The 14,983-nt window shown below is 32.0% G+C and overlaps 2 protein-coding genes across 6 annotated transcripts; both read right to left on the minus strand.

Moving 5' to 3' along the window:
• Positions 1 to 251: 251 nt before the first annotated feature.
• Positions 252 to 1,211, minus strand: LOC114186356. Its single transcript, XM_028074424.1, has one exon. It carries the CDS (start codon positions 1,209 to 1,211, stop codon positions 252 to 254), a length of 960 nt encoding a protein of 319 aa, XP_027930225.1.
• Positions 1,212 to 7,904: 6,693 nt separating this feature from the next.
• LOC114186209 (poly(rC)-binding protein 4-like) lies at positions 7,905 to 14,077 on the minus strand. 5 transcript variants are annotated; one of them, XM_028074249.1, is made up of 9 exons: positions 13,618 to 14,077; positions 12,173 to 12,274; positions 11,191 to 11,412; positions 10,699 to 10,757; positions 10,497 to 10,588; positions 10,272 to 10,384; positions 9,600 to 9,662; positions 8,732 to 8,808; positions 7,905 to 8,198 (listed from the first exon to the last, which is right to left on the minus strand). In XM_028074249.1, the coding sequence occupies exons 1-9, from the start codon at positions 14,020 to 14,022 to the stop codon at positions 8,186 to 8,188; spliced, it is 1,146 nt and encodes a 381-aa protein (XP_027930050.1). In that variant the 5' UTR covers positions 14,023 to 14,077; the 3' UTR covers positions 7,905 to 8,185. The 5 variants fall into 5 exon arrangements, 2 of the variants coding, with proteins under 2 accessions (XP_027930050.1, XP_027930051.1); XR_003604989.1 differs by having other exon boundaries at positions 7,939 to 8,198; positions 10,272 to 10,401; XR_003604987.1 differs by having other exon boundaries at positions 7,939 to 8,252; positions 10,272 to 10,401.
• Positions 14,078 to 14,983: the final 906 nt, after the last annotated feature.

Below are 14,983 nucleotides of genomic sequence, written 5' to 3' on the forward strand. Positions count from 1 at the left end.
CAACAATTAAAGTCACTATAATTGCAAAATCACACCAATGTGAACTATATCTGTAAATTTTTCTGAATAAAAATCGAACTAGACTTCTGTTTCATGTGGTGAACAATTTGTGTACAAAGAGAATTAGAAAAAAAAAATCTGTTTTTTTTTTCTTTCTGCTGAAATGAAAACGAAGAATGTGCACAATACCGTAAAACGAATAGAATGAAAATGGGAATCACGGGTCGGGTCGGGTCACGGAAAGGTAAAAATCAACGATTGTGGTTGACTCGTCCAAAATCTGCAAGCTTTCTTGAGCGGTTTGCGCAAAACGACGCCGCGGCGGAGAGGTGAGGCTTCGCCGCTGCGGCTCTGACCTCTGCCGCCGCGGCCATCTCCGGCGGCAATCCCTTGTGGTTCCACCTCCGGTTCGGACTCGCCCGAACCAGAGGACTCAGGCAGAGCGCCATACCAGAACCAGACGCGCTCTTTGCGTGTCCAAACCGCGATCGTCGAGCCGAAGGCGCGACCGTGGGCGTCCTCCGCCACCACGGCGAGGCCTCCGAGATGTATCCGCTTCCAGACGGCGACTGATCGCACTCGTCGCCGAAATCCTCGGTCCTCACGGGCGACATTCCGCGATCCGACGGGCGAAACCGCCGACGCGCGGCCGAGGAATACTCCTCCGGCGCCCCGGTCCGATCCTTGTTCCTCCGGCGAGCAGGGAAAAGAGAGGAGAACCACGACGGCGACGCGTAGGAGGATTGCTCGCACGACGGATCGGATTGAAACTTATCCGATCTGGACCTGAAGAGCCTCGCGAATATGCGGAACTTGTTCAGGCGTTTCTTGAACGAGCGCGAGTCGCCGTGGTACGCGGCATCACCGGCGCAGAAGGTGGGACCGAGCTGCGGAGTGCTGTAGAAGAGACGCTCGCGGCGGTCGTGGCGGTCGTCGCAGCCCTGCCATGCGGCGGCGTAGTCGGACTTCCGGCGAGAGACGTAGGGCGAGACCGAGCGTGGGAAAATTAAGGGTGGGGGAGGGTTGGGGTCTGAGGTTCTGGAACAATCGTCGGAGGCGCGTGAAATGACTCGCGTTAATTGGGCCTGGTGATGATGATGGGCCTGGGCCTGGGCCTGCGCGGCGACGAGGGCTATGAGGCGTTCCCTGAGACAGGAAGCACAGACGCCGACGGTGCTGCTAAGGTCTAAGGTATGTTTCTTGCACCTCATTTGGGTGTTGCATACGACGGCGTTTTGAAAAGGTTTTTGGTTTGTGTTGTTTTGTTTGGCACCAGCATTCGTGGGTGTGTGAGAAGGAGAGAGTATGGTTGGTGGTGCAGAGAGTGAACTGAAAAAGGGAGATCTGATTGAGGATTAAGATGGCTTGCTTTGTCTTCTTAGAAAACAGAGAGTGTGAGGTTGAGTGAGAAAGTGAGAGAGGAGAGAGAAACCATTTGTTGTCGTTTCAATGTTCAGGCCAATTCAATCGAAATGCTAGATTGTATTATATTTGGGGGCAGAAAAAGGAGGAGAGAGAATTAGAGACGCAAAAGGAAGGAGTCAAATTACTTAGAAAAAACATCTTATCCTTCTTCACACACACCATTCTCAAACTATTTTCTCTAAATAAATTAATAGGGGTATACTTGTTTTTGCTATAATTAATACAAACTTTTAAATATATAATTGGATTACATAATTTGTATGTAGGAAGGTAAAGTAACAAATCGCATTTAGAGAAAGGAAAAAGGGAAAATTATCAGATATGATAATTGATGTGATGAAAATAATAAAAAGATATAATATATAGTTTAAAAATGAGAGTAGGGACAAATTGAATTGTGAAACTTAGATAGGTTGAAGAAAAGGATGGAGAAACAACTCTGGTAGTATGACAGATAAGGAAAGCTTCAAGCTGGACTTCAACACTCCATCATTCATACAACATCTCATTCTATCTATATTATCTTCTGTTTCATTATATATATATATATATATATATATATATATATATATATATATATATATATATATATTCTTTATATTATCTTTAATTATAGGGATAATTCCTTGAAAATAAGTTAATTATTGTACTACCCGCCTCCGATTCACTTTAGATGTTATGTTTTCACAATTTTAGATATTAATTTTTTTAAATATCTACATTTTGATCAATTAAATACTTTTTTTTTGGTATATCAAATGAAAAGTTAGGCTAGTTCTTTGGATTGAATTACAATAAAAAAAAAATTTGAAGACTAGAATCGTAAAAGAATACCAAGGTCACATATCAAAAATAAAAAAAAGTCCAAATTGTAATTGAAAAGAATATTGTAGTGACGGGCTAAGACAAATAACAAAACATGTGGAATTAAAAATATGACATCATTTTGAATATTCCATATGTAATTTTGTTTTATGCATAATTAGTGCATTGTTGTAATTTTGATACACTACTATTCAAACCTCTACAAACATTATATTACTCAATTTGATGCAAAATGTATTTCTTTTTAATAATTATTACATATGTCAAGGTGTTTCTCTTTTAATAAAATCAAAGTAAATACTTCCAAAATAAATTCAGAGCAAATAAGTGGTGGTTTAACTGAGGATGTGATATAAAAAAAAGTGAAACAGTTTTATTTGGTCTTGCCAGAAATGATTAGCAAAAGAAAATAGTACTGCGGAAAGTAAAATAATTTGAGTAGTTGAAGAGAAATGTTGTGTGGTATTTACGATTTTTATTACTATCAAACGTAATCTGATGTTTTGCTAACGACATATCTTGGCTTGTGGGCATATAATTATTCGTTGGTTGAATCTTGAATATGTGGTTTCTTACCGTTTTCATCCCCAAACTTTTTAAAAACCTTTTTTATATTTCAAATTTTCGATTATTTTGTCTCAGACTTTTCCCTTAATTATTGGTAGTTTATATGAGTATTACGTGTTGGTTGAATGAGAAATGGAATAAATATGGAAGAGCGTGAATGGCACGCTTCATGTGAAGCCTTGATTCAGTCAACGAGGTCAAACTTTGGGCTTTCGTCATCATGAACCAATCATCCTTTAAAGATCTTAACATAACGGTAACCATCTTCTTTTTCATTGCACGCTGTAAGAAGCTGTGTCATTTTTTTCCCCTTTTTCTTTTGGCATATGTGGCCCAAACTTTCTTTTAAAATTTAAATTAAAGATTCAAACAAACAAACAAACAAAACTGAAATACCAGTTACTTTATCCAGAAGATTGAGTCAAACCTTTTTCTTTTATTATTATCGTGAGATTTATGCAAACTATAAATAAGTTTTATTCTTTACTATTTTTTATTTATTGAAAACCTTACCAGTTTGATATAAACACAGTTCTACCAATTGTTTAATATCAATGAAATTAAACAAAAACACGTTTTTGTGTTTAAGAATCCCATTATTAATCGTCTCCGTGATTTGACTAAGAGTACAATATTTTAACTAAGGTGTATTAAATTCACCGTTTCACCAAAATAATATTGGGTGGTTGTTGACGATATTATTCAGGTCGTGATTTTGATTCTGACACATCATTGGATATGCATATGATGTTCTGGAAAAACTTTTAAGGGGCGGTTCGCCCTTACTTACACGCATTCAGCTTCTCAAGCTCTACTCCTCCCTCTATTTATTTACATTGAAATTTTACTTCTTCTCACCTTTTCCACCCAATTTACTATGTTAAATGTCTCTAAACAAACTCTGTTTCTTTGTTTTTGAGATAAATGCTTTGAAAAAAGTAGAAGGTGGGAAAAAAACCATGAAAATTATAATAAATGTATTAAAAAAATGGTTAAATATGTTTTTAACCCTTAATTTTCAGTAAATTTTGGAATTAGTCCATTTTGAAACTTTGAATCAATTTAGTAATTTATTTCTCGAAATATGTGGATTTAGTTTTTTTAATCAAATTTTGTTACGTTTATTTGACATTTCAAACGCGTTTCATAATAGTATTTGACTTAACATTAAAATAAAAATGTTTCAAACATTATAAACAACACATATACAATCTTGAAATGCGTACAAAACATCAAATAAACCTAACAAAATTTGATTAAAAGAACTAAATCCACGTATTTCGAAAGATGAAAGACTAAATTGGTCCAAAGTTTCAAAATAGACTAATTTCAAAATTCATTGAGAATTAAGAGACCAAAAACATATTTAACTATAAAAAAATTAAAAAATAAAAGAGATAAAACAAAATTTTAATCCAAAGATACTCATGCCCTTATACTTAGACTAATGCATGCATGTTATGTATTGCCTAAAACTTGGTTAAAATAAAAATAGTGCGAAGATTTTTTCTTATGAGAGACATCGAAAGACATTATTTTCAACTTAAAATCTTCGACTAATAAATTTATTAGTCATTTTTACTTATATATTAGTTATCTCAATACAAAATTTCAACTTACCTTAAATTCTTAACAAAAAAATATAGTTAAGAAAAATAAAATATGAAGAAGATTAGATAAAAAAATTTGTTACAAGTTTTAACAAAAACTTGGACAATTAGTTGGAAAATGTTCAAATTTATAATAAGAGTAGTTAATAAACAAATGGGTCATCTAAAATATATTGGCTACATTATTGTCTTGTTTAAGAAAAATATACAATCAAACATTATTTGTCTTGTTTGAAGGGTAACAAAAAATGAGAAGTATTTTAAAAGTACAGTTTTTTTTTTTCTTCCCATATTATTCATTTGAATGCTTTTAGTATCATTGACTTCAAAGTCTGTTTTGCAACTGCCGGTGTTACTCGAATTGGACGACTAATTAAAATCATAAAGCTTATGTAATACTCATATGGTTGTTTGGTAATAGTAGGGGAATTGACAGTTGTCTCTATATATATTTAAAAACAAAACAATAACAAAATGTTAAATAATAGATAATAGATAACAATATCTCTACATTGCAAAGTCTTCTATTATATCTTAAATTTAATTTTACGGATTCTAATATATCACATCATTTTGATCTGTTTTTGTAAGTTTTAATCTAATATAAAAAATCTAATAAGGTCTACATTCTCATTAATACGTTCAAATAATGTTTTATTTTGTTAACTCAGTTTCTTTAAGTCTTTGAGTCTTATTTTTAATGTCATATTAGCGTATTTTTAATGACAAAGTCTTATAAGACTTACATTTTAATTTTATTATTTAATTATAGATATTTTAATATGCAATATGATTTTAGAAGAAATAAACAAATATACCATGGTGTTGCTAGAGAGTGGATATAAGTGATGTAATTGCATAAAAAGAAGATAAGAGAATTACAACTAAATAAATTAAAGTAATGACTGATATATGGTGGTAGTTAAAGACGTAAAACAAAACATTAAAATGTGTACACTCAAACTTCGTATTTTATTCATTTAACAAAAAATAAAATAAAATAAAAGCTTGTAAAATTAAATCATATCAGTCTCTCTTTTGATTAGAATGATTTTTTTCTTATGAATTTGGAAGAATTATATCCTTACACATTATCAATTAATTCATGATAGGACCAAGACTCTCCCCATATTAGACATCACGTTATTTTCAATAATAATTATTCAAAAAAACTACTTCTCATCCTACTCATTTATTTATTTATTTTAATACTTGCAATGAGTAAATAATTGTAACCATTACATTTCAAAAAAGAAAGTGTGGAGGATCATACTGTCTTTGAATATTGTTTATTTGAACTATAATTACAAAAAAAGAAGAAAAATCTTACAATTTTCAATAATTGAAAAATCTCTTTTTTAATATAAAAACTCATTCTTAGGTTTTTCATCACTGAGGAGGACTGTTTGGGAATAAAAAAGAAACATAAATGACGGTGGAAGCGTGGTTTTAGAGTTTGACAAATAAGGGCGTGTTTGGACGATGGCACAAAATCATTAATGGTGAGTGGACTGAAGAAGCGAATCCAAAATTCCACGTTTGGCGAATAGTATGAGGCTTATTGACTAAAGAAAGCTGGAAGGTTAATTGATGTACCTAATTTGTTCCTCGAAAACAACTCGTAATAAATGTTACACTTTTTTTTTTTTCATAATTTGGAAATAAAAATGAAATGTGTTGAAATTGATGTTCAACTTTCTTCTTCAAATAAATGTTTTCAACCATCAAATCAATTGCTTGCTTGAACGGTAAACTAAGAAACCGGATTTGTGGTTCAAACCAAACAACACATTTAAGCTTTCTTAACGTGAATATCATCATTCCACGTTCAGACGCTGCAAAATACTTTTTTTTCTTTTCTCTTTCTCTCTTTTATTTTATAGAAAAAAAAAAGTAAAATTAGTAGTATAAGTATGCAATGAGAGTTTAATATTTTTTTTATTGTTAAGTAATAATTAAATTAGATGACTTTGTTTTCCTTGTGTTTGGCATCGATTAACTGTGGAGAAAATAAAGAAAATGTGAGGAAATGAAAAGAAAAGATAAAAACTGGCGTAGTTTAGAATGAATGGAAATGAGTTTTCTAAATAGGGTCTTTGGATTTTATTTTATTTATTAAAAGTCATGTAAATGCAATAGGAAGACATTTTTACCTATCTAATCTCAGAAAAATTTATTATAATTCCTTAATCAGTTTTCGTGTTCAACACAGGGTTATTTATTAGCATTCGACATTGTTAATAATAGAAATAGAAGGATTGTGGATCCCACATAAAAAAAATGTCAATGCTGAAAAGATGGAAAATGTAGAAGTTGGAAAAGGTGACCATAGACTATAAACTACAATGTGTAAGAAATGAGAGTTTTTTTTTTTATTATGGTTCTTTCAAATTTCCGATTTTAAAAGAGTTTAGCTTAAAATTAAGGTTTAAATATATTTTTTATTTTTAAATTTGAATATAAAATTAAAATTTCTTTCTTTCATAAAATTTTGATATATTTAATTCTCAAATTTAAAAATTAAATAAATATATTTTCTTAGTTTAATTACGTTAATTTTTTACGTAATAAAGGATATTTGAATTAAAATATATCATATAAATAATTTAAACACTAAAATAAAATAAAATTTAATACAAAGTTTGATACATAAAAAAAGTAATATAATTAAATTAAAATAATTAAATTTATTAATTTTCAAAATTTAAAAATTAAATTACCTCAAAACTTGAAACAGACAAATTTTCATTTTACTTTAAAGTTTACATATTAAGAATGTATTCACCCTAAAAATAATACATATGTAATGCTATCTCCAGACATATTATCATAAAATTTAGCTTATGTCACTTTTAAAGTAATTACTGTAAAGTTTAATAAACTTGTTATAAACTTCGGTTTGAGATTATATATGTAAGATTTACATATAACTTGTTTCTTTTAAAAAAAAAATCATTTAATTTCTCTCTTTTTTTCTTATTTGACTTCCTCTCATCAAATGAACCTTCAGGAAAATTTAATTAAGAATGAGCAACTATAGACATGACAACTTTTTTATTTTGGAAAAAAAAGGTCATTTTCATAAGCTAAATCTGGGAAAGCATAATTCCTACACATTTAAAGTTGACTAAACTATATGTGATTTCTAAACAGTTTACGTGCTTGGCTTTCTTCCACCAATAGGTAAACATATTCTAGAACATAAAGTAGTTGAAAATTGAAATGAAATTTTCGATATTTTTAATTGCGACGATGATGAAAATAAAATTGTAAAAGATTATGTATAAAAAAAAGTATGCAGTTTTCAGATTAAATACAGATATATAAAAACAAGAGATTACGTACACATGTAAACGTAATGTGAAGCAGAGGATGCCACGTCATTGAAATATGACGACATAAGAAAACGAAGGTGATGATAGAAGTTTATTATGACAGTTATTTATTAAAATTAACAAAGAGGTAAACATGATGATAGAAGTTTAATATACCTGAAAATAAGATGCTATAATACCACTCGAAACCAGTGAGAGCCATATCAACAGAAATAAACGTTACATTTTACACATTCATATTTATGTATAGAAAAAATTATATATACCTTCAACTAAGAACAATTGATACGGTACAAGCTGAGAAAAGTTTGAACATCCACTAAAACAAATTATATCCATCAAACACATCTTACTAACACAAATAATAAGCCCCCAAGGTAGCTGGATTCCGAGCAGGAACTACACATTTTGGCTTTCTTGGTGTCATCTCTGGAAGCTGAATAGACCAGAAATCTTTTAAATTTTGGTCCTTTCTCATAAAAATTACTCCCTATATTTTACAAACACGCAAATTTCAATCATTAAAATATGGTTTCCTGTTGTTTTCAAAGAACTAGTTCGCCTGAATAAACGAATGGATATTCAACAAAAAATATATAAGATCCAAACAAAACACTACTATAAGAAACAAAGTCTTACTAACTATACCTAAACAACAACTTGCTTTGCTGTTTACAGTTGTCTGCTCATTATTAGGAGCACAAAATTTTAAGACAAGAATAGTTCATTTAAATTTTTTGAATCTCAGACTGAAGTGATAAATCATTTAAAATAACTTACTAGTTTTAATCCACAATGCACACTTGAACAATTTTACACTATCAATGAACGAACTATAAAATGCCACCTTTCAGAATGGGGTTAAAAACTTTTACAGAAAGATCTTAATTATTACAATGACCTAGCTGTTTCTTGTTTACTGGAAAATTTACAATTTGAATGGACCCAATTCATAAGGAAAATACTTACGCTGACTGTTGGGTGCCAGTCTGTTGTATCAACTGAGAATAAATATATTCATCGACTCTCTGTTTTGCCAAAGCTACCTGTTCACAAAATTCAAGCTTCAACAAAAAACCTGTAACAGCTTAAAACCAAGAAAAGGGTAGAAAGTGCATGTGACAGTTTAATTCCATATTAGTAGGACTTGCATGCTATATAAAATATCAGATTAAATAACTATATCTTGATCTGGGCTGATATCGATTTTTATTTCAGGGAAGATCCCAAACTAAGAAAAAGAAGAGGCCATGGACAAATTGAGAAGTTCCCATTTGTTTTGTCTGACGGGTGGCACAGACAGACCTTTCCAAAGTATTCAGTGTTTCAACAAGGATTACTACTCAGCCTAGCATCATGTTGTTTTCTCTTAAGAAGCTACGACTGCACAACACAAGACTATATCCAACTCCCCCCAACTGGCCAGAGCAGGGTGCCACTGGATATCTCTCCCACTTTTCACATAAACAATCCGTATTTCGTGGATATAAGAAACTGGAAATATAGAAAGCTAACTGTGTGATTAATTTTATTCAGTGAATAATGAATGATTGTTCATATGCAATTACTAAAATATACATCTCTTGATGGGACCAGAACTAAAACCATGCTAGGCTAGAAAAGTACAGGCAAAATTTGTACAAATTAGCTTAATAGTACACTGTTGAATCACAGTTAGGGAAAAAAACTTCAAACCAGTGGCAAAGTGATAAAATCCACCAGTCAAACAGATAAATAAAACAGGAAAACAGTGATAATAATAACAAAAATGTCTCAAACATAAAAAGTATACTGTTATTCTCGAATCATTAAAAGGCCAAAGATCCATAATGATCACCTGTTGAGCACTACCACCAAATTGAATTTGTCTATGCTTTTGTTCACCCTTACCACCATAAACCTGCAACATTTTCCGATGAAAGATATAAATCAGATGCAAATTAGTTCAGGAAATTTATGTAAAAGAAAAAAGAAAAAACAATCTACAAACCACCATTTATTATACATTAAAATAACCCAAACTCTTTAGATATTTCAAGAATATAATTATCTTAAAAAAATTTGACTTCTCAATATGTTGGAAACGGATCAAGTAATGAAGTATACAAACTATATGCTGTTTAATAAAAATTTAAAGTAGTTTGAAATTCAAGGGTTTCCAGACTAATTCAAGAAATGTAGAATGCTCAATTCTCTTGGTATTTTGGTAACTAATGTATACTTTTTACGTTTGGTCCCTATAATCACAGAGGCTAACGAGAGATCCAAAAATCATTGTCTAACAAATAGGGTAAACCACAAAATTCAGGCCTCGCATCTATTTTGGTATGTGTCAATATCCAAAATTGTAAGTCTTACGTAGTTCTATATGCAAATGTGAGATCCAGGGGTTTTGTTTTTATGCAGAGACTGTTATAATAACAAATAAACATGAATCAGAAAGTGAATCTGTTTGTAGGACAGCGACTGTCTATGCTTCAAGCTAGGAGGAAGGAAGTAAAAGACTGACCTTGATCATTGCTCCAGATTCATTTCTGATCCTTGATATGTTTGAGCCACATCGGCCAATCAATCCACCAACCATCGTTTCCGAAATCAGCATCTCGAATGTAACATAATCAACTGCAAGATTGGTTGTCCTAGAGATGAAGTGATTGTAAGACAATATTCAAAACATGTATAACTATTAAATGACAGTCAAATGTTGTTCTAGTATAGAAAAACATTAAATAACCTGAAGTTGGGTCAAGATATGGTTGGGATGGTCGAATTGCAGCATAATTGTATGTTGGACTAATTGAAATCACTTGTCTTGGTGGGTTTTCCCTGCGCAAAATTTGAGTTCATATATAGGTTAGGCAAAATGACAAACTAATTTTCAAAAGTAATTAGAATCAGGTTCAAAATTAATATACAACAGAAGTTCACCAGCACACCTTAGTTGACAACCTATCTCGTCCAAAGCCTTCATTACCGAAGTAACATCTCCTGATAACTAATTTCAAGAAGAATGAAGATTACAATCCAGGTTTCCAAAGTATATTTGAAGCAGCATAATAAAATTGCATAATTCAACCCTCAAATCATCTTCATGCTACTTGATACGTGTGAAAAGAATTTAGAACTATGACTTAAACATGAACACATTAAAACCTGATACACAGAAGAGCAGGTCATTCAACATCATGCAAGCATTATCTTGGGAAAATTACTAACAATTAATAACATTGATATTATGTTGGTCCATCCATCTGTAAGTACATGAAATTTCAAAGAACAGACTAAAATTCCTTGCCATCCTGGTTAAAATATCCAAGTCAAAATATATATGGTGAAGGCAAGGTGACTCTGCGTCACTGATAAAAGTGTTCCCGGAAACCAAAATTCTTTGTTGCAAGAATTGATAAGCATTATTTTAAACATATCACCTGCACTACTCTGTCAGATTCGTGGGCAGACGCACATAAAGGCAACTGATTTGGTGCAAGAACAGTAATCGAGGCACCAGAAGAGTCCCTCAATTTCTCAATGTTTTGACCAGACATCCCAATTAATCCACCTGCCTGGGACCCAGCAATCAAAAGTCTAATTGTATTGGCAGCCACATGTCCTGCTGCAACTTTTGACAAATCAAGACTGCTATCATCTTCCTGTTATATGGAAGCATTAACAAAATGAAATAAGACCCAACAGGGCCACATGAATATTAACATAGATACATGATAATCTCAAAAGTGGAATACAAAAAACTAAAGTGGCCAAATGCGTATCAGAAGTACAAGATAAGCAGAGCAAGACCCCTAACTGAGTTTACAATTATCAAGCATAAAAATGTATTTTAAATCATGTGCATGGATGCAGGACATGTATGTTTTCAAAATAATACCATACAGGGGGGTACGGTAATTTATACAAACGATATAGCATATAGGCATATACTGTGACAAGGTATATAAAAATATCATGTTACATGAATTCACTACAAAAATAAATGAATATTTGGCTTGGCGTGTTAAAGTATTTTATTTAATGTTCTTCTGTATATTTTGTTGAATACTTTCGAAGGATGCTTCAGAACAATGTTACATATTTCAACTTATTTCTAACTGTTCAAACATCTGCCAGAATGTTCCAGTTTTTTCTAAGTAGAAGGGATAGAGGCACGAGTAAATTCAAGTTAGACAATTCAAGCCTTAGTAACTCAAGTTTCAAAGCTAGACAAGCAATAAAAACCATATTATTTTAAAATAAAAATTAAACAATGCCCACCCTGTTTTTTATAATAAATTATGAAACACAATAAGAACATAATCAGCAATAAAAATCATAACAAAAATCAAAGCTCTTGTCAAATTAAGCATATTACAGAGAAAGCATGTGAGCCAAAAAATTCAATCAGGACCATCTTACCTTTAAAATTAAATGGGCTATTTGCTCAAGAGCTTTTTCTGCATCAGTAACCTTTTCATCATTATCCTTGGAACTAATAATGATAACTCGCTCTTCATGTCTCTACCCAATAGGAAAACATTAGATTAGATTGATTTGGTAAACACCAATTAACCTGAATAATGACGTAACATATTTATTTTAAATGAAAATTTAAGCACTTCAATCAATATATATTAACCCTCACTAATAATCAGCAAAAACTGAATGAAGTTTATAACACTTAACACACGGCTGAAAATACAATGTTCGGATTAAGATATGGAATTTTTTTTGGTTCCTAGAAGGCAAGACTAGTGTGGGAAAATAATTTACTAAAAAAGAAGAAACAAATCGCCCATCACAGTACCACTACCAAGCTCCAAAAACAAATTATATACTGAAAATACCTCTACCCAAAGTAGTCATCACTTTTTTTTTCTCTCACAGCGTAGTAAATTGTTTCCCCATGTCAGTCATGTTGAACATTCTAGCCCTTCCCTCATATACTTTTGCAGTGAAATGTGTAAAAGGTCCGTCAATGTCAATGGCAGTTTATCGGCTTTCTAAACACACCCTAAATACATGCCAGAAACAGAAAGCACTAATGTACCCACAAACCCCAAATTAGATGCAAGAATTAGAGTATTGTTGTATTATTATAATACAACAATTCAATTCAGAACAACAGTTTTTTTTTTATTTACTCAGCAGTTTCTCAGCCATCAAACATACACCATAAAATGAAAACATGAACAAGCCCCAAATTAAATACTTACAAATAATATAAACAAGTATTCTGGTATTCAATTAGTATTATCAGGTTTTCCATGGAGGGCAACAAACTCTCTTTGTTGAAGACGTTATAGACTCTCTTACTTAATAACTTCTATTGCGAAGAACGCTGTTGTCATGAGTTTTCAATTGAACCAATAAACTAATTGTCGTCTTCATTATTACTATATAACAAATTTCAAAATTTTGTTCAAACTCAGGAACCGACACGAAAAGATGTTAAGGCATATAGAGCAAGTAATAGTGAAGATGAAAGTTAAAACCAATTAGCTATGAAAAAATGTACTGATTTTACTTTCCTCTGGAAAACTTATTATTTTCTTATTAACTACGGTAATTTCGAAACCATGTAGTTCTTTCAATCAACGGGTCCTGAAAAACTTTTAAAGTTCTAGAGATATAAATCCATTAAAGTCCAAACTGAAAAATTCGTACACTGTCTATTAAAATCCACAAAACTTCCTAGCACCGAAATAAGCTTTTAAAAATTCGATTCAACTCACTCTCGTAGATCAGTTCTGCCGGATAAATGGATTTACATTTAAAACCCCAAAAGTGAAATCCCCTAATTTTTTGTCTCTCTATGCTACCATACAGATTGATTCAACGAGTAAAAGAATAAAAGGACTTACGGCAATAGCGTCAGCGATCTTGATGGTTGCTTTGGTGTCTTCTCGAATCCTCTGTATGCGGCACCCTTCCTTCCCGATGACCTTGCCGATCTGGCGCGAGGGCACGACGATCCTGAATATGACGTCCTGTCCCTTGACGCGCTTCGGCGCAGACTGCTCCGTCGCGGCAGCGGTTCCGGGAGCCTCGTCGTCGCGACGGCGCTTCCCGGAGGAGGGGGTGGCGGGGTCGTGGATGGAGAAGGGAATCTGGAGCGGCATGGGGAGAGGCATCTGCATCTGCATGGGTAATGGCATGGGCATCTGCATCTGCATCTGCATGTGCATGGGCATGGGAACCTGCATGGCAGCCATAGGGTTCTGCGGAGCGACCATGGGGTTTATCGGAATTTGACCTTGCTGCGACATCGCTGCTACTTCTTCTCTCCAAGAGAAGGTATCGGAGTGGAAAAGAGAAACAGCTTTTCATGAAAAGCAAAATATAGGGTTTTGATTCTTTAATTACCAAGTTGCCCTTGGTGCAATTTCGCATGAACAACGTCCAGATAAACATTCTAAATTACAAATATTATTAAATGAAAGTGAAATCTAAAAAATGTATAAATTAAATTTCACTTTAGTTTTTTATTTATTTTCCATATTGAAGTTGGTTCCTTCATTTCTAAAAATCCAATTCGATCTTTAAGGAGACTGTAAGACTTTTTTACATCCAATGTATTTTAAAATATTTTATGAAAACAAAATTAAATTCATTGTTTTCGTATTCAAAATATATATATATATATATATATATATATTAAATAATAAAAGGAGTATAAATTCATAAGTAATTAAAAGAAACTCATATTTTAGTTAAGTAAATAAAGAAACGCACATTAAAAGAAACGCATATTTTAGTTATAACTTTTGAAATACCCATATTAAGTGAGTTATATCAAAGATTTATGGATTCTCATATAAACATATTTCAGTTTAATTACATGAGTGCAAGTAAATTTAAGATATACATTCTGTCATAGTTTATACGACTTAAATCATTAAAGAAGTTAGAGATATTTTTCATTTGTTTTAATACTTAATATATCAAAACAAATCACAAATACATGCATCGTATGTCATACATATATGTGACTAATTTTCATTGCATGCATACATATGTATGGATACATCATAATTTACTTTAATTATCATGGTCAATCATGTTGTTGGTCCATCAAGTTTAAGCGAATTTTGAAATTAATCTCTATTCAAAATTTTATATCAATTTAATTTTTTATTTTTGAAAATGCATGAATTTAATTTTTCTTACCAAATTTTGTTAAATTTATTTGATATTTTAAACGCATTTTATGATAATATTTGAGTTAAC

Source organism: Vigna unguiculata, chromosome 5 (genome assembly GCF_004118075.2).
Source record: "Vigna unguiculata cultivar IT97K-499-35 chromosome 5, ASM411807v1, whole genome shotgun sequence".
Classification (NCBI taxonomy): Eukaryota; Viridiplantae; Streptophyta; class Magnoliopsida; order Fabales; family Fabaceae; genus Vigna; species Vigna unguiculata.

What these genes read in the sequence shown, in the direction of transcription:
- LOC114186356 (XM_028074424.1), bottom strand. Translation starts at nt 1,211, where the DNA reads ATGAGGTGCAAGAAACATACCTTAGACCTTAGCAGCACCGTCGGCGTC.
- LOC114186209 (XM_028074249.1), bottom strand. Translation starts at nt 14,022, where the DNA reads ATGTCGCAGCAAGGTCAAATTCCGATAAACCCCATGGTCGCTCCGCAG. An exon ending in AATCTGACAGAGTAGTGCAG is followed by an intron (nt 10,758 to 11,190) that starts GTGATATGTTTA and finishes TCTTGAAATTAG; the next exon opens with TTATCAGGAGATGTTACTTC. An exon ending in ATATCTTGACCCAACTTCAG is followed by an intron (nt 10,385 to 10,496) that starts GTTATTTAATGT and finishes CCAATCTTGCAG; the next exon opens with TTGATTATGTTACATTCGAG.